This window comes from Megalobrama amblycephala, linkage group LG17 (assembly GCF_018812025.1).
Source record: "Megalobrama amblycephala isolate DHTTF-2021 linkage group LG17, ASM1881202v1, whole genome shotgun sequence".
NCBI lineage: Eukaryota > Metazoa > Chordata > Actinopteri > Cypriniformes > Xenocyprididae > Megalobrama > Megalobrama amblycephala.
The window spans coordinates 28004861-28029952 of record NC_063060.1 but is presented as its reverse complement, the minus strand read 5'-3'; the positions used below and the strand labels follow the sequence as shown (position 1 = coordinate 28029952).

Genomic DNA, 25092 nt, shown 5'->3' with positions numbered 1-25092 from the left:
GGAAACATATTGAGGGGGGGAATGACATGAAAATAAAAGCCCAGTTACAGCATTTTTAGATATTTAGGAGAAATGGCATGCTTTACTTGGTTATGTTGTACTACCTTTTGCGATTTAAAAAACAAAAACAAAAAAGTCTATAAAAAAAGTACAGATTATAATAAAAGAATAGGCATATACTTTCAAAAATGTACTTTGCTCAAGCTCTGCCACTTAAACTTCAACAATAATAACTTGATTATTTAAACAATGATAAGTTTATTGTAATTCCTAAAAGGACAGAAATAAAGAGCTAAAGTTAGTCATTGCTCAGTTACAGATTGAGAGTTAACTTACCTTAGGTTGTCAACTTGAAGATAATTTAGATTTTTTTAACCATCTTTGTTAAAAATGTCGATATTATCAGACCCCACAAAACATCACACAAGCCATAAAATCCATTGCTAACACTTACTTACCGTTGTTTTCCCTCCAAAATGATGTAACTTCCTAGAGGATGATGTCATTGAGGAAGTATCTTAAAGGGATTTATAAAGGGATACAAACAAATAACAATGAAATGGATATAAGGGAAAACCAATTACAACAATATTCCCTATTATATTATAGCTTACTGTATTTATGAGAGAAAATAATGCAATACAAAAATAAAACATATGAATAATGTCACATTAATGGGTACAAAATATTTTAATAAAAGTAATACAAAATAGTTTCATGGCCATTCAGAATTTAAAATCTAGTAAATTTTCCTCGCACCATCGGCAAGTGTGGCAAAAAGTCACATTTGGACCCTGTATACAGCTATAGAGAATTCACTTTCTAAACAGTGTGAAACAAGTCATAATTTACATGTATTCTGATGAAAACCAGACAACATGAACTGTTAGGTGCATTAAGAAACAGATGTATGGTTGCAATTATCTTTTCAACATCTACGACAGCACATAAAATTACATTTCTGTGAATATAGATTTCTGAGAAAAGAATTGACCTGGATTTCAGCATAAAAAGCAGCTTGTAAAAAATGTGTCCATTTAGAGAGCAATTTCCTTTGCACAGAACTTACAAAAATGTTTTAAAAAAAAGTTCATCTGTGCTGCCAGTCCTCAGAAAATCCTATTCTCCGTGTTTTTGTCTTGTTTTCCAGTAAAAACATCTAAACATCCTTAAAACGAGATAAACGTACCTCAGAAGACAAATGACACAAAATATGAAGACCTTTTCAGAGAAAGTACTTTGGATATACACAACTGTTCAAAAGCTTGGGGTCAGTAAGATTTTTAATGTTTTTAAAAAAAGTTTCTTATGCTCAAAAAGGCTGCATTTATTTGATCACAAATATGGAAGCTTAAGTATAGGTTCTAGCAGGAAGACTCTAACGCCACGTCATTCATTGTTAAAAAATTAGATCTAGCCAATCACAGTGCGACACCTTATATAAAAACTCGACCTTACTCTCCCATCTGCTGCTTGTAAGTGTTGTGGCTGACGTTCTCCTCCATCCTCCCCACCACCATCAGGTTGGCCTTTTCCATTTGTCCAGGGGTTGGCTTCGCCCCTGCCTTCATCTTCAGGCAGGACCTGCCATCTTACCTCAAGACTTGGACTAAAGACGGCTTACGCCAACGAATCATGTGATTATCACTTGGATATATTCTTCAAGAAATAAATCTATTTAAACGTTTATCTGCTTATCGAGCCTTTCTGGTAGAAACAGGAAATATAATAATATTTTGAAATATTATAATTTACAATAACTGTTATTACATTTCTTATTATTAGCAATGTTGAAAACAGTTTTGCTGCTTAATATTTTTGTGGAAACTGTGATACATTTTTTTCAGCATTCATTGATCAAAAGAGAACATTTATTCTAAGTAGAAATCTTTTATAAAATTATAAATGTCTTTACTGTCACTTGCATCCTTTCTGAATAAAAAGTATTATTTATGTATTATATAAAAGTAAATCTTACTAACCTCAAACTTTAGAATGGTAGTGCATTTTGTCATCTTAAATTTGCAGATATTTTGTAACTGTAATTATTTTATATCATACTTTCATTTTTTGCAGTGTCTAGCAGCCTCAGTCCCTATTGCAAACACCGTAATGTTAACCAGTCTTTCCGATGCATGAAAAGAGAAGGAATTGACTCTAGTCCAAAATCAGTGCCAACATTCTGCTTGGGAGCACCTGAGGTTCAGAAACAGACAGAGGCGATGACTGATCACAGCGCAGTGCGTCAGGCCGGCTGAGATGGATATCGCACTGAACGGCAGGCCTCCTGTCACCGCGCAGCGCCCCGAGCGCACTGAGAGAGCACTGCTGCTAAGTGTTATCAGGGCTGAAGAGGAGAAGGCAGGGAGGAAGGCTTCGTGACAGCACCGCGCTCCATCTCGCCCCAGCCAAACTTTGCAGAGTCAGACGGGCGGATGAAATCATCAATTATAGCACAAGGTGAGCTGAAAGCACCGCGTAAAGGTCGCCGAATGGAGGGGAAAAAAACGGCCAGCTCAGGGCTTTTCTCTCTGCGTGCCACTCCCGAGTTTATGGGAGGTCCGGCATAGCGCAGAAATGGAGTTTAAATTTTAAACAGGCAGAGAGAGGGGGGCCCCAGGCCCTGTGTGAAGATTTCAGGAGGTGACAGGGTGAGAGGGAGGGGAAGAGTGAGAGAAAAAGATGTCTGGACTGAATGTGGAGCAGCGAGGGACATTCATAACTAATTGAACACTCAAAGCCGACGGGGCCTCAGATGCATCACGCTGCAGGTCTCAACCACAGTCCACTGGATCCCATTAGAGGAGGTTGATAATTGCTGTGTTTCACTCAAGTAAGGGTGCATTGTTCACTATTACAATTCTTGTCCAATGCCAGCAGGTGGCTTATCACTGTCACAGCATAGTGAGGATGACTTCCTGTGCTGGTCACTCCTCTTCCTCCACATAGGTTGAAGGGAACCATCCCACCTGTGATATAAACAGCATCCATAAACATTACTTAATACTAATAGAGCATATCTCTTCATCTGCTTTGACTAGTTTGAGAGCTCTTGTGGGTCAGATCTGATAATGTCATGCAGAAGAATCATTAAAAGTCATTCTGTCATCACCTCCAGTTAATCATCTCTCTCGTTCACGCGCTCGAGCATATGAAATGAAGGAAAGTGAATCTAAAAAGGCTTGAGGAATGATTCAGGTGTCTTGGAGAGTCAAGATCTGCTATATTGCATAGAAATGCAGGGCTGAACTCTAATTTCATTCTCAAATGTCAATCATGTTGTCACACCTCTACATTGCTATGCTATTCGCTTCTGTCCAAACCAAAATTTCATTGCTTTCAGAACTGGGATATATTTGCAAAGTGCTTTTACCTTTAAATCAATAGAGCCCAAACACAGACTATGTTTGGGATTCATAACTGTATTCATTAATCTATTTCATAATTAATATAGATAAATTAGTTAAAATATAATTTAAAAATATAACATTTAAAAAAATAAAATATTATATACACTGTCAATTCAAAAGTTTGAGGTCGGAAGGATTTTTTTTTTTCAACGGCCATTACTCCAGTCTTCAGTGTCGCATGAACCTTCAGAAATCATTCTAATATGCTGATTTGCTGCTCAAGAAATAATTGTTCTGATAAATGTTGAAAACAGTTGTGCTGCTTAATATTGGAAACAGTGATACCTTTTTTTCAGGATTATTTGGTGAATATAAAGTAAAAAGTTTATCTGTAACATTATAAATGCCTTTAATTTCTAGTTTGAGTTTTGATCAATTTAATGCATACTGTCTAGTATTCACAAAAAAAATCTATTAAAAAAAGTATTTTTTTATAGAAAAAAAAGAAATCAATTTTTTTAAAATGTGCATTTACTGTATAAAAGAATACAGCTACTCTCTTTACAGCAAGGTTCAATTTGATAACATAAGTAAATAGATTAGGTATCAATCTATCTTGAACGTTCTTACAGTATTACACATTACTGTTGTCAAAAGTACCGACTTCGATACCAAGTCAATACTGAAATTTTAACACTTAAATGCATACATCGGGTCTTTAGTGACCCGGGATGTCATTCACTACCCTCCTGCTTGTTCATTTTGTAAAACTAGACATCAACCTTCTTGGTATTCCTCAATCAATTCATTATAAAGAATATAACAAGAAAAAAATCATAAAATTATAAAAGAATGCCTATTTTTGTATTAATTTTTTGTAAAAAATTGTATAGGGTCGCAAACGACCCGAGGAGTGTACGTATATTTTTTCTTCCCAACAATAATTGAATCTTAGATGACGGAATAAGTGCAATTCACCTTTATTCCACAAGGTGGCAATGTCTGATACACAAAGCTGAAGTGACGACTCATTCAGACAGAAAACGAAATAATAAGAAAAACATGAAATGGCTCAGCGATTTACTGCAGAGCAAGTACTAAACGCAATCAAATATGACTGTTACTGTTACAGGATGAATCTGATGAAGCTGTTAGCGATCAAAATATTGATTTTGAAGATGTTGAAAATTATATAGTTTTGAGAATACGTTTGAGATCGCGAATGGGTTCATATTCGTGACCTCAAACATAAAACTAGCCCATTATTTGTTGAATTTACTGGGAAATGAGCTCTGACGAGGACAGTGGTGATGGCAAAAAATATCTGCTCAAACTGAGCCCTTTCAAACTCCAAAAGGTAACAAAATATGATTTATTTTATTCTTCTGTAATTGTTACTCTAATATCAGAGGAGTTTTATATTATCGCGACAGGTAGAGATCCTTCCGTGTTAGATATAGATCCGGGTCGATAAAGACCCAAATATGTAAGAATGATTGGCGAAACAGTCATGCATTTAAGGGTTAAAAATGTGATGCTTTGAGCGGGTCCAGTCTGCAGACACCTGCTTTCAGTCTTTCCGTGTATATGTGTAAGCACTCTGTGAAGAGTGCCATTGATGTCTATTTACAACATGTTTTTGAAGCGTTGATCATTGTAGCCAATCACAGACATATATGATGAGCACGTGAACACAATGGCCAATCAGAGATGTTTAGGAATCTGCTCAACAGCGCTCAAAGTGTCACATTTTTAAAATTTCAGTATAGACTTGGTATTAAGTCTGTACTTTTGACAGCATTATTACACATTATTGTCTGACAACAGCCTATATTACAATTCTAAACTATGCTGATTATATAATTCTGTTGTTGCTCAGTAAAACCGTATTTAACACTCTGACAATCATTTTTGCTGCAGTGTGCCTAGCAGTTCCCTTTTGAGCAACCATGAACTGTGATTCACATTGAAGGGCAAGAGTTCAGTTCCATGATGTGCGAGTTCAGAGAAAAAAGCTGAAAATAGGAAGCACCAGTACTAAAGCAGTTCAAAAGAGGTTTTGGTGCTTTTAAAGGTGCAGTAAGCGATTTCTGAGAAACACTATTGATATTTTAAATCAACCCAAACAAACACACCCCTCCCGTCATTGTTCTGCCCCCAAAATGCACAAACACAATGCAAGAGTGGATGTCTTTTTATCATAGCTAAATTCAAGCAAAATAATGCTTCATGAAAAACAAAGCAAAGATTACAAGTGAACGACAAGGAAGAACAAAAAATTAACATACAGTACACAAGAGTATATACAAGCAAGAGCTGGTTGTTAGTCGAAAGCAGCACACTAGCTCCAGACAAACAATGACACTCAAAACCTAGTTCTCAAAACCAACATTTCTCATGTATGGAGCAAAAACAAAGCAAATTTGCGTCCATTTTCAGGCATCCCCGCTTAGGTCTCTCCAGAACTGGGAAGCTTTTTTAATAATAACACAGGTCCATTTTTCTTCCAGTTATATTCCTATATGACTGTATATTTTCTTATATTCCTGTTTTGTAATGTCTCTCAGCCATCTCTCTTTCTACAGTCTTTCTTTAAATCTCCCTCTTGCTCACTCTCCGATCCACTTTAGGAAATCACTTACTGTACCTTTAAGTAAATAAAGGCATATAAGAGTGTTTTCCCTTACCCGGCCATTGACTTCACCCTTCCACCATCCATTGGTACACTTGATATAGATCTTCACCAGGTCGCCCACCTGCAGAGAGAGTTCCCGAGTATCTCTGGAGCTGAAATCGTATCGTGCTAGTGCAATGCCAAGCACTCTCGGGGTCAAAACTGAGGGAGAGGGGGATATAGGACAAAAACAAGTTGTTAGAAAAAGGAGAAAAGTTAGAGACAAATGTTTTCAGAACACATGCCAAGTAGGACAAAATGTGTGAACATGCAACAAGATGATTGGAGATGTGGAGCATAAACAGGCACAAATGGCATTGCATCATACATTTTCACACACAAAATGTTGATACAGACTCTCTCCACAGCTCTGAGAAAACACACATACACTACAGAGAGAGCTGAAGCAAACACAGGGAGAAAAGACTGAGATGGCTTGAGGGGGAAATGAATAAGACAGGTGGCTGATAGCTGTACCTGACCAGAAGGGTGAGGGGGAGGGAGGAACAAAACTGTAGCTGGTGGGATTCAAAACGGAAAGCCCATAGAGCACTGGAGCTTAAGATCCAAGCCGAAGCAGAGTGAAGAAAATAAGAACAGAAAAACCCAGAAACATTTTCAACAAAACAAACATAAACCAGCTGATATAAAGAACTTCAAACAGCACCAGGCAAATGAACACCCTCCTTGAAATATGGAAGTCTTGAGAAATTCACAAAATGTTTAGAAAAATGTCTGTGTTTTACGATTTGATCCAATATTTATCATGATATTAATTTCACCATAATTGAGGAAGGAAATGCATTCCTCATGTTTGTTAGACCTCAAGAACAAACGTAAACATAACTTGTTTGTACACAGAGTAAGCTACCTTTTCATTTAGGACATGAAATTTGTTTTATTTTTATTGCCAAATTATGTTTTCAATTTAATTTTTTCTGGATTTTATTTGATTATTTAATAAAAATTTATCATCAAAATGCTGTCTAATGAAATGAATTCATGAAACATAAACAATATATATATATATATATATATACACATATATATATATATATATATACACATATATATATATATATACACACACAATGTAATATGCTAGTTTGGTGCTCAAAAAACATTTCTGATCTTGATTTTGACTTAATCATAATGCAACTTTAAAATACAATCACATGAAAATATAATTTACAACAAAACAGTGCATATTTTATATATTTTTTCAGAAATAAGGTGTACAACAACCTTTATACTGTATAAATTTAAATATGGAATAACAATATATTGGTTGTCATGTTTTAATAAATGGCATTATTATTATTGCTGTTATTTTTATTGTTATTAATTTGAGAAGTACATTTTACAAACTTTACAAAATTTTACAAAGTTTTAGTTTGTTGCATTAGACCTTTGAGATAGCTTTTCTCAAATGTAACGCTTGTGAAGTGAACTTTCATTGCAGCACGGAAGATGTTCATCTCATGTGGACCGTCCTCAAATAGTGAGACGGCAAACACTAAAAACACCACAAGAAATACGCAGCCTTTTTTAGCAACACACACCTGATCGTCTAGTAGATATAGGCAGAATATCTAAAATATATATTTGTTTTTAAATTAAAGTTTATTATCGATATTGTGGATTTATTTTTTCAATAAATATGTTTGTTGATTTATTGCCCAGTCCTATTTTGGACCCCATTGACTTGTATTGTATGGACAAAAAACACTGAGACATTTCTCAAAACATGTACTTTCATGTTTCACAGAAGAAGGTCAAAGTGGTTTGGAAAGACATCTCAGTGAGTAAATGATCACAGAAAAGGCCATAATTTGGACTTCTTCAGCCATATGGACTACGTTTATGGATTACTTACACTATCAGGACAGGAGTGGCTGGGATCTTGATAAAAAAACAGAAGAAAAAGTCATGCAGGTTTGGAATTTCATGGGCAACCCATTCTTATAATTTTCAAGATGTCAGCCTTTTTTCTCTAGGTGTTCTCATAGATTTTGCCAGGTGTGTGCTCCTGGCCCTGTCACTGACGCAGCTGTGATTCCGTTCATCCAGAGCACAGAGTCCTGTTACCATCTGAACGCCCATCTGAGCATCCAGGACTTTCTAATATGTAAACTAGCAAACGTCAGATCCACAATATGTTTGCCTTCCTGCTTTGCATCTCCTCTGGGGGGAACGAAGCAGTAGATGATGAGCCAACTACTTTTTCCTGTGACACTGTCTCTCAGAAAATGGTTTCAGAAATCGTGCAGCTAACCACACGTTCGATATCTAAGCAGAATTGAAACCGATGAGATCTGTATTGCAAATAACTTTTCTCACATTAGCTTATCAAACTCAACCCTGATATCTCGCTCTGTGTTCAACGTGTTTACCAAACGCTCGGTGCCTGCAGATGTGTCAGCGCCCACACGCCGACTGATCTGTTGGCGTATGTGTTTTGGTTTGGGGCACATCAGCAAGAGCGATGTCCCAGGATGCATCAAAGGCCTGGATTTTCTGCTGCGGTTTGTGAAAGGATGCGTTACCTAGAGTGGCAGTTGAGTATACACACCTCTAACAAGCCGAGGATGCTGAGAAAAAAGGAAAAAATCCCTAACTCACAATCCCCTCTATACTGTTCTTTCTATCAACAGATCTGTACTCTTCGCTAAGCCTTTTTCTACGTGACACATCTGTCTCTGTTCAATAAAGCTAACTTTCCATGACTCCACTAGCCGCCCTTTCATTTCTCAGTGCAGGGACTGTTTTTTTCTCTCAGCTGCGAGAGAGAAAATCAGCCAAGTCCCTATAGGTGAGGGGAAGCTTAGCATCCATCATGGCTTTTTCCTGTAACTCAAACCAAACTGTCATGTTGTGTCAGGGAGATTGCCTGTGCTACTTGAGTGCAACGCCGGCGTCTTGTTTAGCTGAGTCCTCTCTCTCGCCACGTCGCCTGCAGCAGACACAAACAGCCTTTTTCCTGCTGCCAGGTGCCGAGTGGGTACGGCTCGCTTCACAGCATTGGTCTGTCTCTTTGAGAAGCCATCTTGGGCAATGAGAGCTGGAGTAAAGACGTATGTTTTTTTCCCATGAAAGCAACACGTGTGCGTGCACACTTTATATTTTCACCCAACGGCCAGCATGTCAAGTGTACAACATTTATTTTTAATCAAAAGATTCAGAGAGGTGTCGGGACACATACGTAAGTCTCCAGATAAAAATACATCCTGACTGTAAGCTATGCCTCCTGGCATTAAAAGAGGGCCTGTCTGAAGACCTGTTCACACTGACGGTGATTTTAATCGCTGGAGGTCGACAAGTCGCTGTACTGTTGGCTACTAGTACATATTCCTGCTGCTGGATGCACCAAGTGTTATTGCGTAACTGCCCGTTACTCTTTGACAAAGATGATATCTTTATATTGTGGCAACAAATCAGTTTTTTTGCATTCTACAGTGGAACGATTTTGTATGTTTGTATATAAATTACAGCAGTGCTTACAGTCAGAGCTGGGTAGATTACTTATGAATTGTAATCAGTTACTTATTAGAAATTACATGACAAAATTTGTAATCAGTAATATAATCTCTTAGATTACATATTTTTGGTAACGTAATCTGACTACTTTTGGATTACATTTACTTTTGTGCTAACCCTTATTTGATGTCACATATATTGTAGGATAATCTTGTACTATTTTGACAGATACAAAGAAAAAATATATTCCAAAAAATATGTTCTATTCACCAACAAGAGCCTCAACAGATTTTTAAAGCGCAATGTATGGACAGTTAATACTTCAAAATACTAACACTAATATACCTGTTAGTGTTTGCTGATAGTAACACTGAATAAAACAAAATCACATCTTATGATTTTAAAACACATTTACTTAAAATTAAGTAAATTTAGAAATTTATATATATATATTTCATATATATCTCATCTATATTTCCCCCTCACCACCGGAAAAACTCGAAAAACTCACAAACATATATAAGCGGCAGGTTTATTATGAAAAAATACAAACGTTAAAAAAAAAGAAAAATTAGGAGAATCAATGAATTGTGAACAATTTACTGCCATTGTGTAAATAATATGTAATCATGTAATCCATAAAAAACTGTAACTGTAGTCTGATTACGAGTATTTTAAAAAGAAGTTTACTCTAATTTCAAGTACTTGATTTTTGGAATCTGATTACATAATCCAGATTACAGGTAATCCGTTACTACCCAGCTCTGTTTACAGTAATGCATCACATCATGAGATCATTGTCAATGCATTAATCAATCGTAATTTGAATGATTCAATTCTTTAATTAAATCCCTTTATAATAAAATATAAATAATAATTTTTTTAATATATATATATTTTTTTTACTTTTCTGTACATGTGCAAAGATTAAGCGCAGAACAGTGAAGTCGCTCACAGTAATACCATTCAAAAGTTTGGGGTTGGTAATTTTTTTAAAAGAAGTCTCTTATGCTTACCACAGCTACATTTAAAAATACAGTAAAATTTGTGTACATTTGTGGAATATTATTACAATTTTAAATAACTGTTTTCTATTTGAATATATTTTAAAATATAATTTCTTTCTGTAATGGCAAAGCTGAATTTTCAGCATCTTTACTAACATGATCCTACAAAAATCATTCTAATATGCTGATTTGCTGCTCAAGAAACATTTCTTATTATCATCAATGTTGAAAACAGTCATGCAGCTTAATTTTTTGTGTGGAAATAAATATTTTTTCTTCCACTGGTAGTCATCTTTTTTGGTGTCTGCAATAAGTTATACTTCTCCCAACGTTCACAAGTCGCAATGGTTGAGATAACTGAAAAATAATTCTGGTCACTTCATAACTGCAAGTCACTGTCAGTGTGAACAGGGCTAAGAGACTAATGCCATCATATTATCAGAATTAATCTAAAGGAGATGTAGATACTAACCAGCAGTTCTGAGTCCACTACTGAGCTCCTTATACGGCTTCTGCAGAGTCGTGTCCAGTGTACGGAAACCCTCTTTCAGAGAGTGCTGTTTGTAATATTCAACCAGTTCCTGGACAGAAACATCACAAGTATAGCAGCTCATTATAGGCATTCTCAATTTTTTTGCCAGCTAAAATATTTACTTTAAGTACCCATTGAGATTTTAAAGCTGCAGTCCATACATTTTTTGGTTAAAAATGATCCAAAATCAATTTCTGAGCAAATACATAACCAGCCAGTGTTCAAAATGATCTCCTTACCTTAGCCCGATTCACAACGGTAAGATTATAGTAATGTTTTATAAAAAGAGCGGTGCTGGTGGGTTTCCACAGGAAATTCGAGCATGCCGCCGTTCATTGTTGTGTCGTTATGTCACATCTGTCTAGTGGGCTATTTCGGATGTGAGGATGCTGCAGGTGGCGGATCATTTATAGCCTTTTCTCACAGCAGCTGCAATAATTAAACTTATTTTTTTAATGGCGGATTGTAATCCAGAAAGGTCCAAATGACAATCATCAGTGACAACTGGATTCTCACCCATAGTCAAAAGCAAAAGAATTCGGACTGCGGAGTGGCTACAGAAATTTAAAACTACAGGTAATGCTAAATACACAGTCACGCAATGCTGATGTTGTTAACATTAACAATTTGAGAACAAAGTAACAACAATAATAATTTGCACGGTTTGAAGTGATCCGAGCTAAGCGATCGTTAGATTTAATCACCATTGGTAACGCGATTTTTTGTAATGCTTTTTTTCTCAATTGGTCAGAACAAAAGTGGCAGATATGTTACTTACTTGTTCAGATGACATTTTCTGGTGAAAATTCTTATTTTGGTCATACTTCAAGACTACAATCTGTGATTCCGAAGTACAGTATCCACGCCGTTGTGGTGACTGACAGCAAACATTAGATTAATTCGCGCTGAGGAACCATGTCGATGCACAACTCACGTAAAGATGATAATTCCACAAACAACTGCAATTGCATTTTCCAAACAGTGATGGCGACAAAGAGGCAAAACTGACAGACTGCAGCTTTAAGTTAATATTTCAAAAATTTAACAACACATCCGCATGTTTACGGTTCTCTGATTTCAGATTAATGATCAAATCCATGTATGTAAAAATCTTTGGTCCCACTTTATATTAAGTGGCCTTAACTACTATGTACTTACATAAAAAAAATAAGTACAATGTACTTGTTGGGATCATATTGAATTGCAAAACACTATTGCCGCTATTGAGGTGGGATACGGGTAAGGTTAGGGAAAGCTTTGGTGGTATGGGTAGGTTTAAGGGTAGGGGTGAGGTGTAAGGGATGGGTCAACAGTGTAATTATAAATGTAATTACAGAAATTAATTACACATGTAATTACATGCAGGTGTTTTTAAAATATAAGTACAATGTGAAGACATGTATGTACACAATAAGTGCATTGTATCAAATGATTAATTTAAATGTAACTACATAGTAGTTAAGGCCACTTAATATAAAGTGGGACAAAATCTTTTTTTGTGAGTGTTTTACATTTTACATTTTTACGAGCAACTAATTATTCCTTACTAAGCATTTCATTTGAAATTACTGCATTTGGGAAACCCCATCTTTTATCTTAGTGGAATAGCTACAGTTGCTTATAAATGCTCACAGTTAAAATGATCTACATCTAGCAATACGTATATGGTTTTATGGATGTGTACCATGATAATACTATGTATTATTTGACATGCCCTGGAGTACCATGATGTATGAATTGGTAATCTTTCAGTACTATTGTATACATCAAAGCTTTACCATCCTTGTTACATGCTGTCACCACAGAAATTTTTTATAAGGGAAAACTTTGTCATTTTAAAACCATCTAAAAGAAAATGTAACAAGGTTGCAGTAGTATTGGTGAATCTAATGGATTAATAGCTGGACCCATGTTATTAATTATGCTAATGAAATACAGGAATATGCAGATCAGCAAATGTTCTGGCTTTCCGATAAAAAAAGCTCAGGTCTCTGCAGCACAGATAGCGACACTGAATTATAGCACCCTACATATGTATTCATACGGTTATGATAAATAGAGCAAATGCTGATGAGGACCATTGCTTCTGTGCAACTCAAACCCACTTACTAATACAGTCTTGAATGTCCTGCTTTCAGCAATGTAGAAGCAGCCCTCCTTAGTGAGGATCTTAATGTGCTTCACATCGTTGTTGTACCTGCAGATGGCAGAGAATCATTGTCACCAATCCAGGATTGTCAGTACTTCCACAATGTCAGCCATATCAAGGGAGTTTTCCCTGGGAATGGGCTGACAAACAAATGTTAAGCTAAGTCATATCTTTTTATTTATGGGGCACATTAAAAACAAGTGCACACTAAAGGCCAATTCACACCGCACCGACAACAGCCAACAAACGCCAACAAACTCGTCTGTTGGAGTTTGTTGGATCGGTGTGATACCCCTGTTGGCATCTGTTGGCGTTTGTTGGCGTTGGTCGGAGTCGGTTTTCACCCGACTGAACATGTATAATCGGCGTTTGTCGGGTCGTGGAATGTCTGTGCGGTGTGAACAGTTTTCCAACAAACGGCAACAAACTCTGACGTAATCTGACCTTGCTACGAACCGTTGCCATGACAATGAGGCAAGTCCCCTGCAAAGACAGTTGTTTTATCGTGCCCGTGTATCACGCACACACAACAAAGTACTGGAAACGTGACATCGCAGCTTGTTCGTTATAAAAAATAAAATACAGTTAAAAAAAAATATATATATACAAAAGGTACAATAGTCCATAGTGCAATCCGTGCCATTCAGCAAGAGCAGCTGCTCCACTTCACCGAAAGAGAGAGGTAACGTAACCACTACGAGAGCAATGCAGGCTAGTTTCGTTTGTAATAATTCGTTTTGGCTTGTTTAGCTACATGGTTGTATATGCTTATGGGTCTCGTTAATAAAAAGGTCGCTCTAAAAAAAAAAAAAAAAAGTTTAAAAACCGGTGTATACCAACCAATAGGTTACGATCAGATCGATGGCTGCAGCGCTTCGGATTTCAGATTAGTATTTTTGTTTTGCCTCAATACTTTAATACAATGAAAATATATATGATACTATATTATTAATATAATAAACTTGCCTGACAATATTGTTAGCATGGTTACACGTATGTAGTTGTGGAATTTTCCCAGTCAGACGTCACTCGTTTGTTGGTGTTTGTTGGGGCGGTGTGAACATGACAGTTTTTCCTCATAGAATTCTAAATCCAACGGCCAACTTGTTTGTTGGCGTTTGTTGGCGTTTGTTGGTGTTTGTTGGCGTTTGTCGGTGCGGTGTGAATTGGCCTTAAAATGCTTTAAATGTGCAATTAAAATTCTTTTAACACCTAAGATGAACCTCAATAGGAAAGTTCACCAAAAAAGGACATGAGGGTCAGTAAATGATTTTCATTTTTGGGTGAACTATCCCTTTAATACTGGATCTAAAGATGTCATGAGCAGGAGAAGATGCAATGTCCAGTGACAGGTTATTCCACGACCTTGGACCAGCTATAGAAAAACCACAATACCTTTAAACTTTAAAAGTAAGCGTGTTGTGGACAACTTCCTTTAACATAAGGATGTGGAATAGTGCTGTCAGTCTCTGACCGCAGGTCAATACACCCACGGGAACTAAAGCCCCACATAAAGAGTATAAAATGTTTTGACAGAGACCCTGTGATTGGTATAATCATGAGACAAGCAAATATAAAATGTTCTGAGGTAATAAAGCCCACACTGAGCATGTGGTGTGATAACTCACCGACCACAACCATGCTACACAATGAGCTGTATGCAAATTCCGTGATGCATAATGTATTGAGTTGGATGGAGGGAAATGTATGAAGAAAGCTAAGCTTTGTATGCAAAAGGACGTTTGTGCAAGAACCTCATTGACCATCCGTCAAGCCAATTTTATGTGCAATAAAAACACTCTTGCTCCAATATATGAAGTGGTATAATAGCTAGTCATACTTGATGCTGATGGCATACTCTCTGTTCTCCCGGCTCCTGTATCGCACCAGGTAGGTGCTGTTCTCTCTCTCCATGAGCTCGGACTCTGCGTGGTGCCTCTCTATGGGCCCAGCGAACCTGCTCGCACAAGCCAACATGCATGTGGTTGAAACCAAAACAACAGCGCTCAGCACATGTAGTCATGCAGGTTATTTTTTTTTGTCATGTGGATATTGGGAGTAAATGTGGTTAAACATTTAGACTTACCAGGGTTGGCCTGAATAGTCGATTGTCCTGGGTACCTGAGCATGATACACATTGTAAACAAATGTCTTGCATACTGTATATACACTACCAAATATACCTATTTATGTTGAAAAATATAATTCATTATTATTATTATATTTTTTTGAATGGATGACTGGACTGGATAGTGAACAAAAGGCAGTATATTACAGTATAAACAAACATCTATCTATCCATCCATCTATAAACAGTATATAAATAATACACTGTAAAAAGTAATACGCTATATCTACTCCATAGAATTTTGGCAACAGATTACAAGCAATATTATTAATTAAATTCAACAAATAGAATTACATTAGAATTAATCAAATTAATTACTTAAATGTCAACCATTTAAAACCAGTAAAATACAAGTAAAATTTAAACAAAAATATCTGAATAACAGACAGACGTCAAAGATTAATTAAAAACTCTTTAGTTTTTATTGCCAACATTAAAGACACCTGATGATAACAAGTAGAATCACTGAAGGAAATAGAAACACATGAATTAACATAAGTTTAGATGTTGATGTTGATTGTATTGAAAGTCTTTCATTTAGTTGGGCAGTTTCACTCTTTGCTTTTTATGTCAGTTTGTGGTTTTTGTAATGGTGTTTGCTAATTTTACACATTTTAAATGGTTGACTTTTAAGGAATTAATTTGATTAATTCTAACTCAATTCTTATATGTTGAATTTAATTAATAATATTGCAGTCTTCAGTGTTACATGATCCTTCATCAATCATTCTAATATGCTGATGTGGTGCTCAAGAAACATTTATTATATTTATCAATGTGGAAAACATCTTGGTTACAAAGGTAACTCTCGTTCCCTCTCGTAACTCTCAGAACCGATGAATAGGAATCTCGCTAGAGAGGCCAATCTACTTTGAGAGTAACTAAAACGAGCCAATGCACATTGGCATGCAATTGTTTGCAGCAGCTGCTCTGCCCTGCGTGGGTATATAATGAGCAGCAGGTGCATTGTATCTTTAGGTTTTCGCTGAGAAGTCGAGCAGGTGAGTCGGCTGCGCAGCGGGGTACAGCGACCGTGGCAACGGGACGTACATCTCCATTCCCTCCTTCAGGTAACGAGGGTTACCTTTGTAACCGAGACGTTCCCATTCAGTCGGTCACGCTCGACGTACGTCGGACAGACCGACGAATAGGAATCCCTACCAAAGCGCCATGGGCGCTGCCTCCTTCCAGTGCTCTGTGCAAACCTCCTGCACCCCCTTGCCTAAAGGACGGTGGGACAGGGTTAACACAGAGAGTGTCGATCACTGCTGTTCCACACAACCCATTCAGTGAGACTATTGGATAACACTGGGAAAGTGTACCCTTTCACTAGAAAAGGAACGCTGCGGAAGCCAAATCCTTCCCAGAAAGAGTTATGTGGAGATGTACATATGGACTAACCCTGTAGGGCTGTATTACATATGGAAGTACTGGGGTGACTCCCAAAGAAAAAGACACAGGCTTCGTTTAGGAGCAACCGTGGAATACACATATGGGATCCCCATAGGGTCACACATATGGAACCCAGCCTATATCCGGTTCTCAAGGATACAACGGAGTATAGGCCTGGCACCAGATGCTCTGCCACGTCCGGCTGCCGAAGGCTAATTGGAGGACTCAACAGGGTCTGCCTTGTAGGGACTCACTGGAGCAATAAGCGCATGTAAGCGCAGCAAGCCAACACTAAGCCGGGGGCCTCTCAGTGCCTCTGACCATTTGAAGTGAGAACACGGGAGGAGACCGGCTCAACACCAAGGCTATAGAATCTAGCGAATGTGTTTGGTTTCACCCAGCCCGCAGCTCTACAAGTATCTATCAGCAAGGTGCCACAAGCCAGCACCCAGGAAGATGCAACACCTCTCGTAGAGTGAGCATGCGACCTGAGCGGGCAGGGCATGCCTTGTGCTCGGTAAGCCAAGGCGATGGCGTCCACTATCCAGTGGGCCATCCTCTGCTTGAAGACAGCCTTTCCCTTCTGCTGGCCTCCGTAACAGACAAAGAGCTGGACTGAGGTCCTGAGGCCTTGAGTTCTGCCTATATACAGTCACAAAGCACGGACTGGACAGAGCAAAGTCAGGGCTGGGTCTGCCTCCTCCGGGGGCAGCGCTTGCAGGCTCACTATCTGGTCGCTGAAGGGAGTAGTAGGAACCTTGGGCACATAGCCAGGCTGGGGTCTCAGTACCACGTGGCCGTCGCCTGGCCCGAACTCTAGGCAAGATTCGTCAAACGAAAATGCCTGCAGGTCCCCTACCCTCTTGATGGAGACCAATGCAACCAGCAGCAAAGACTTCATAGACAGAATCTTTAAGTCTGCTGACCGCAAGGGCTGAAAGGAGCATTCTGGAGTGTTCAAAGCACCAGAGCAAGGCCCCAAGAGGGTATGGAGGGAGGTCGAGGAGGATTTAACTGTCTCACCCCCTAAGGAACCTGACGACCAGGTCGTGCTTACCAACACACTTGCCATTGATGTGGTCGTGGTATGCAGATATTGTGGCAGCATGAACTTTGAGGGTGGAGGGAGCCTACGTTCCAACCCTTGCTGCAAAAAGGAAAGCACAAATCTGTTCGAACATCTTCGGGGTTCTTCTCGGTGAGAAGAACACCACTCAACGAACAGATTCCACTTCGAGGCGTAAGCACGTCTCGTAGACATTGCACATGCTGAAGTGATGGTGTTAAGTACCTCGGGGGGTAAGTCACCTAGAACCACTGCGTCCCATCCAGGGACCAGAGGTCTGGACGCGGGTGCCAAAGGGTGCCCTGTCTCTGAGAAAGAATGCACCAGGGAGGGGCTGTCGCGATGAGCATAAGTTCCGGGAACCAGGTCCGGTTGGGCCAATAGGCAACCAACAGCAACTAACAGGACCTGCTCCTCGTCCTCCTGGACTTTGCACAAGGTCTGTGCAAGTAGGTTCACTGGGAGAAATGCATATTTGCGAAGGCCCCGGGGCCAGCTGTTTACCAGTGTATCTGTGCCGAGTGTTCCCTCAGACAGGAAGTAAAACAGCTGGTAGTGAGAGGTTTCTAGAGATGCAAACAGGTCTACCTGAGCCTCTCCGAACTCTCTCCAAATCAGCTGGACCACCTGGGGGTGGAGTCACCACTCTCCTGGCAGCGCAGCTTGTGAGAGCTCGTCGGCCACACGGTTGAGCACACTGGGGACATGAATGGCGCGAAGCGACCTCAGATGCTTCTGACTCCAAAGGAGGAGATGGCGGGCGAGTTGGGACATGCGATGAGAGTGTAGACCACCTTGGCAGTTGATGTAAGCAATGGTCGCAGTGTTGTCCGTACAGACCAGCACGTGCTTGCCCCGTAACGGCCTCTTCAGGCGGCTTAGGGCAAGACGTACTACTTGCAACTTGAGGCAGTTGACGTGCCAATGCAGTTGGGGGCCTGTCCACACCCCTGACACTGCATGCCCGTTGTACGTGGCACCCCAGTAATCTGTGAACACCACATCATGCCGGGACACCTGCTCTAGTGGCACTCCTGCCCGAAGAAAAAAGGGGACCAACCACAGGCTGAAGGCTTGGCAGCATTCCGGAGTGATTGCCACTCGGTATGTGCCACGTTGCCACGCCCGTCTCGGGACTCAGCCGTGAAGCCAGTGCTGAAGCAATCTCATATGAAGCAAACCGAGTGGGGTTTCTGCAGCATGCCCAGGAGCTTCTGAAAGAATTTCAGTGGGACCGCTGTCCTGCCTTTGAACATATTCAAGCAGTTCAACACAGACTTAGCACGTTCCTCTGTGAGGTGTGCTGTCTGATCGACCGAATCCAACTCCATACCGAGAAAAGAGATCCTCTGCACAGGGAAGAGTTACACTTTTCCCAGTTGACCTGAAGGCCCAACTGGCTGAGGTGACTGAGCACCAGGTCCCTGTGTTCTCACAACTGATCCCGAGACTGAGCTAGGATGAGCCAGTCATTGAGGATGCAAATGCCCTGTTCTCTCATGGGAGCAAGGGCTCCCTCCACGACTTTTGTGAAGACGCGGGGAGACAGGGCCAGCCCGAATGGGCAGGCAGAAGTGAAGTGGATGCCCCTGAACTTGTGGGAATGCCGGGTGAATTGAATCACAGCCGAGCCTGATGGTCCGAATGAGCCAGCGAGACAGACTGGGGAGCACTAGCCAGGCTCACAGATACGGTAACAGCGGGACCAAGGGGACCATAGGACCATAAACTTTATGGAGATTTTGGCACTTTTGGTGTTCCATATTTTTGGCACCAATGGAGTTCCATACTGCTTTGTTTTCCATGCACATTCGGAATGACCCGGGAAAGCATGGCTGTAAACTCTGAATCCGAGTCAGCACACAACATTACAGTGGGAAGCTCAAGAGTCACCCTCATTTCCAGGGCATAACAGCCCTCTCTCCGATGCAGACATCTGACCCTCAGCTGGAGCACTGAATGAAATGCTAGGTTACCCTATGAGAAGGACCAGCAATCCAATCCAGAAGCTGCACAGCTTGCAATGCGCTAGAAGGGGAGGGGCCCTAGGGAGTTGGTTCCCCGAAAGAGAAGCCCTCAATCCTCAAGTCACCCAAACTATGTCACCAAAGTAGACCTCTTCTGGTGCACCAGAGAGGGTGCTACAATGGAGAACAAGCAAGGAGATTGCGCATCTAGAGCGTCGAGCAAGGACTGGGTTGCAATGACAACTCATGCTGCAGCCTGACAGCTCGACGACACACAACACGCAGAGGAGCGAGAGGTCTGCTCTCGCTGAACTCTGCGGTATCCCAGAGTGTCAGGCAGACCCGCGGCTGTGCTTTAACACACAAGCGACAGCTGGCCAACAACAGAGGGGACTCAAGCTTCCCGGAGAAAGAAGAGTCGCGACCTTCTCATGCGAAAACATGAATCACCCACGAACATCATTTCAGCACACAAATGATCGTGGCCATCAGTGAGGACAGGAAACGACCGCATCCAGAAACACACGGTTGGAATGTCATCTTTGGAAGATGCAACTCGCACCCATGTAAGCTCTTTTAGGAGACTTGCTCTCTCTTGGTGCTGAAGCACATGGGGTAAAGATCGTGACGACACTGACAGGGAATGTGCAGCCTGTAGTGTGCACTCACTCTCATTGAAGGCGCAGCTGTTACCAGCTGTTTTAGCACTCTGAAAACACGCACCATCACCAGCTGTAATAACGGCCTTTTAGCGCTCACTGAAGGCGCACACACACAAATGAGAGGACTCGATTACCGCCGTAGCACTGACACGCAAACACCAATAAAGCGAAAGCTTCTTCCTTGAAGAACTGACTCTTTTTTTGAAAACACTGCTTGCAGATTAGACAGGAACAAACGAACCGCTCAGCTCCGAAGTGAAAATCTAAAGATGCAATGCACCTGCTGCTCATTATATACCCAGAACAGCTGCTGCAAATCCTTGCATGCCAATGCGCATTGGCTCGTTTTAGTTACACTCGAAGTAGATTGGCCTCTCTAGAGAGATTCCCATTCGTCGGTCTGTCCGACGTACGTCGAATGTGACCGACTGAATGCGAACAGTTTTTTTGTGAGAAAATTATGATATATTTTTTGATGACTAAAAAGTTCAAAATAACAGCATTTATTTGAAAAGGAAATCATTTGAACAATGTAGAATTACTGTCATTTTTTACTAATAAATTTAATGCAACCTAGCTAAAAGTATTCATTTAAAAAAAAAAAAAATACAAATCAACAGCATTAAAATGATTGTGCAAGTCATCCAAATATACATACTTACACATGGGCAGGGCTTGACTGCATCACTTGGAAAGAAGCCAGTCTCTTGTGTTGTCAGGATTTTGCCCTGCCAGGACGTGTGGTTGTTAATTGCATTATATTTGCCTTGAGGCGATGCTCCCCCCTCCCCTTTGGTTTAATAAATCTAAGACAATTAGCTCACAACAAGCAGTGAATCTCATTTAGAGCCACAGTTAATTACTGTTCAGCCCCTACCCACGGTTAAACTCCGTTACGCATCAGAATGAAAGCATCATCTAATGCTGAATAATCATACAGCTTCCACAGCAGAACCTCGTGAATCATGACACTCGCCAATAAGCCATTGTTTGATATTGCTGCTCCGAGCACATTTGGATTTATGAATTACATTAGACTTGAGTTTCATATTATGTCCTCACGCAATAGATTGTATTGAGCAATCGCAGGCTGGATGCCAGTTTTAAAATAGGCTCATTTCTTGCATGGCTTCAGCCACAATTATCTGTATATTTCTGGATAAAAACAGACAATTCCCCCCACTCAGTATGAAACAACAGCTGGGAGGTTATAATGCGCTGTGAACGGGGCGGAACCAGATGCCAAAATTTAGCAGCCTATGATTGATTGCGAATTTGGCTGAAGGTTTGACTGAAGGAGTAATGAATATCTTCTCAAACAACTATACTGAAAAAATATATACTTTTTTATCCAGGCTCCCTTTAAGATCATCTCTAACAAGTATGAAATGAATTTCAGAAAAATGCACCTCAACCACAAATTAGATTGGAGCCCCAAACTGGAACTGTATTCATGATTTATTTGGCTTAATAATGTTTCGCCGTAGCTTTTGAAAGCCCTTTATATTTGTTATGCCACAGATAAGCGTATGATAAAGATTAAACTTATTACCCCATTAGAGTAAACAGTTGGCAGCCTAAAGGATCAAATTAAATTACAGTGATCGATTGCACTGTTCTGGCAACAGGACAGAGATAATTGTCTTCCAGTAACATGGGAGATGGATGCTTAGTGCTCTGTAATTCCATTCTTTGGTGTCATGGGACCCTGAAGATTTAGTAGCCTTATTAAGAGTTAAGTGTCGTTTCACACAAGATAAAATAAACCAGTGATGTGCATTATCATTCAATAGTAGCGCTTCTCACTCCCCTCCGTGACCTGCCTAGTGCGTGAAGAACCACAGCTGACATGCACGTCTAGCCACTGCCTGTCGCAGTCTGTTGGCTCGATGAATCTCTTGGCATCCATTTTTGACCTGTAGGTTTTTTTTTGTTTTGTTTTTTTATCTCGGTATGTGCTATCAGGCAGAAATAGCCCAGCATAAAGCATGGGAAATCTTGCTAAGTGTCTATTCCCTGCCGAGCTGTTTGAGGCACGTCGGCCAGATTGGAGCAACACCAGGAGGAAGATGAGGTTTTAGTGCCACTATAAACCATTGAGAAAAAGAGCCACAACAGCCCGGCACGAGCCGGAAATAAATAACACAGTCTGTGAGAATAAGCTCCAGACAAAACTGCAATGTCAAAACATGCCTGAACAAAGACTGTGCTCTGCAGTCCCTATATATGACGGCCCATTTAGGTTTCTGTGCATATTAGAAAGCATTGTGAAAAATAAACATTTTCAGTCACTATTCAGTGTAACACTGATATATTGTACTGAAGTTGTGTTGGATTAGGTTTAGTCAGGGTTATTATAGTTAAAATAAAACTAAAACCAAAGACATAAAAAACATTTTTATTATTTTAAATAAAATGGAGGTTAACTGAAATAAAATATACAAATATTAAACTTAATTTATTTCAGCTAAAGCAGCATTTCTCATTTTCATTTAGTTTTACTTGAAAATAGTTTTAGTTTTAGTTTTAAAATGAAATAAAAAAATGTATTTAAAAACTATATAGACATATTTTTAAAATACAAAAACCTGTCAAAAACATACAACAAAATTACTAAACTTTAAAGCGCCCCTATTATTGTGTGTACACACACACACACACACACACACACACTACCATTATAAAGGATATTTTAACTATCTCCAAATGTATTTGGATATGAAGATAGTCATATACACCTAGGATGGCTTGAGGGCGAGTAAAGCATGGGATAATTTTAATTTTTGGGGTGAACTAACCCTTTAAATGGGCAGACCACCCATTGGCTATGGAAATACTGGTTACTGCATGTATCATTTGGTTGAAATGTCACAAGATATATCTGTATAAAAAGTTTTTGTTCTCCCTGTTTGCTTTGATATATGTTGTGATCAAGCTTCAGGGTCCCATGACACCACAGAATACAATACATGGTGTTTAAATACTGCAGTACTTTATCTGACCTGCCACCAGGAGCTGTGGGGATCAGCACAGATGACCTCTATGACATCACCAATCTGAGCATTCAGCGGCAGTCCGCCCTGAGGACTGGGAACTCCAAAATAATCTCTGATGACCAACATTTTTGGCAAACCTGTAAAAACAAAATTAAACATAAAATCTAAATTGGCCTTATACCTAAACCAGGTCCGTGGTCTTATTTTGCATAGATAATTCCAAAGAAAAAAAATTTAATCTCTGTCACTTCAGAAAAGTCTTTTTCGCTGACATCACCAAACCCTTTTATTTTTCAACCACTAGACCACATGCTGATATTAACGCCCACTTTCAATCAATTTTCACTGGTCCCACCCATTTTCTCATTGAATATTACAGATTATATATGTCAAATGGCTTGCGAATGCATTTAAATTAAATACAGTACAATGAGGAACTATGAAAAAGATTAGAGGTGCTGAGTTATACGCCTTATGAAACTGACAAAAATTAAGAAAAAAAGAGAGAAATTAGACAAAATATGCTTGAATGCACATTTCTCCCCAAAGACAAAAAACAAACAACAACAAAAAAGCCAGACAAATAGCTCCCAAAGCAACTAAGAAAAGTGTTTACCAATATGCTTATGATAATAAATGCTTAATGGCCGCTTATATTTATGAAAATTAATTTCACATCAAGCAACATACAGTAGCCACTGATTTTGCTCCAATATACTGTAGCACTGTGAAACCCAAAGCAAATGTCCACTTTTCTCATTCACACAGGACAAATAAAGTGATGCATAGCAGCAGTTGTTGTTTCCACAATCCCATCCACTAAATCAGAGGCAGTCACACTAACCAATGACAGAGAAGGAGATCATCTGAGATGGTTTCTTTCTCTAGAGCCCCAGTATATGGTGGTTAATAAAACTGGGGGAAAAGTAAACTCGCCCAGAAGCCTTAGAGGATGGGGGTTTCTTCTAGCATAAAACAGCTCCTTAGTATCCAGTCTATAAACCTGTTGTTTTTAATACTGCCAGGTGCCCAGGTCTTAAAGCAGATCATAAAAAACAGTTGTTTTACATGTATTGGAGAGGTTTATGGAGAACTTCAGGCAACTTCACTGATACACTTGGTTTAATATTTTAAGTTACACTGATTATCTCTTCATCAAGGCACCTGTTAGTGAGTGGCATATATTAGGCAGCAAGTGAACATTTGTGTTAGAAGCAGAAAAAATGGGCAAGCGTGAAGATTTGAGCGAGTTTGACAAGGGCTAGATTGTGATGGCTAGATGACTGGGTCAGAACATCTCCAAAACTGCAGCTCTTGTGGGGTGTTCCTGGTCTGCAGTGGTCAGTATATATCAAAAGTGGTCCAAGGAAGGAACAGTGGTGAACCGACGACAGGGTCATGGGCGGCCAAGGCTCGTTGATGCACGTGGGGAGTGAAGGCTGGCCTGTGTGGTCTGATCCAACAGACGAGCTACTGTAGCTCAAATTGCTCAAGAAGTTAATGCTGGTTCTGATAGAAAGGTGTCAGAATACACAGTGCATCACAGTTTGTTGCGTATGGGGCTGCATAGCCACAGACCAGTCAGGGTGCCCATAATGACCCCTGTCCACCATCGAAAGTACCAACAGTAGGCACATGAGCATCAGAACTGGACCACGGAGCAATGGAAGAAGGTTGCCTGGTCTGATGAAT

The 25092-nt window shown here is 39.7% G+C and overlaps 1 protein-coding gene across 7 annotated transcripts in view; it reads right to left on the bottom strand.

Moving 5' to 3' along the window:
- Positions 1–671: 671 nt before the first annotated feature.
- The window catches only part of vav3b (vav 3 guanine nucleotide exchange factor b), a 68457-nt gene continuing 44036 nt past the window's right edge, over positions 672–25092 (bottom strand). For 3 of the 7 annotated variants that reach the window (XM_048162497.1, XM_048162498.1, XM_048162496.1), the window contains exons 20-28: positions 23407–23537; positions 21067–21132; positions 15276–15310; positions 15030–15146; positions 13150–13237; positions 10981–11089; positions 6502–6582; positions 6038–6186; positions 672–2969 (exon numbers count right to left, since the gene is read on the bottom strand). In XM_048162497.1, coding sequence (XP_048018454.1) covers positions 2928–2969; positions 6038–6186; positions 6502–6582; positions 10981–11089; positions 13150–13237; positions 15030–15146; positions 15276–15310; positions 21067–21132; positions 23407–23537 — 818 coding nt within the window. In that variant the 3' untranslated portion in view covers positions 672–2927. Of the gene's footprint in view, positions 2970–6037; positions 6187–6501; positions 6583–7900; positions 7927–10980; positions 11090–13149; positions 13238–15029; positions 15147–15275; positions 15311–21062; positions 21133–23406; positions 23538–25092 lie in introns of those variants that run through there. The other 4 variants (XM_048162500.1, XM_048162499.1, XM_048162501.1 and 1 more) reach the window with 3 other exon arrangements.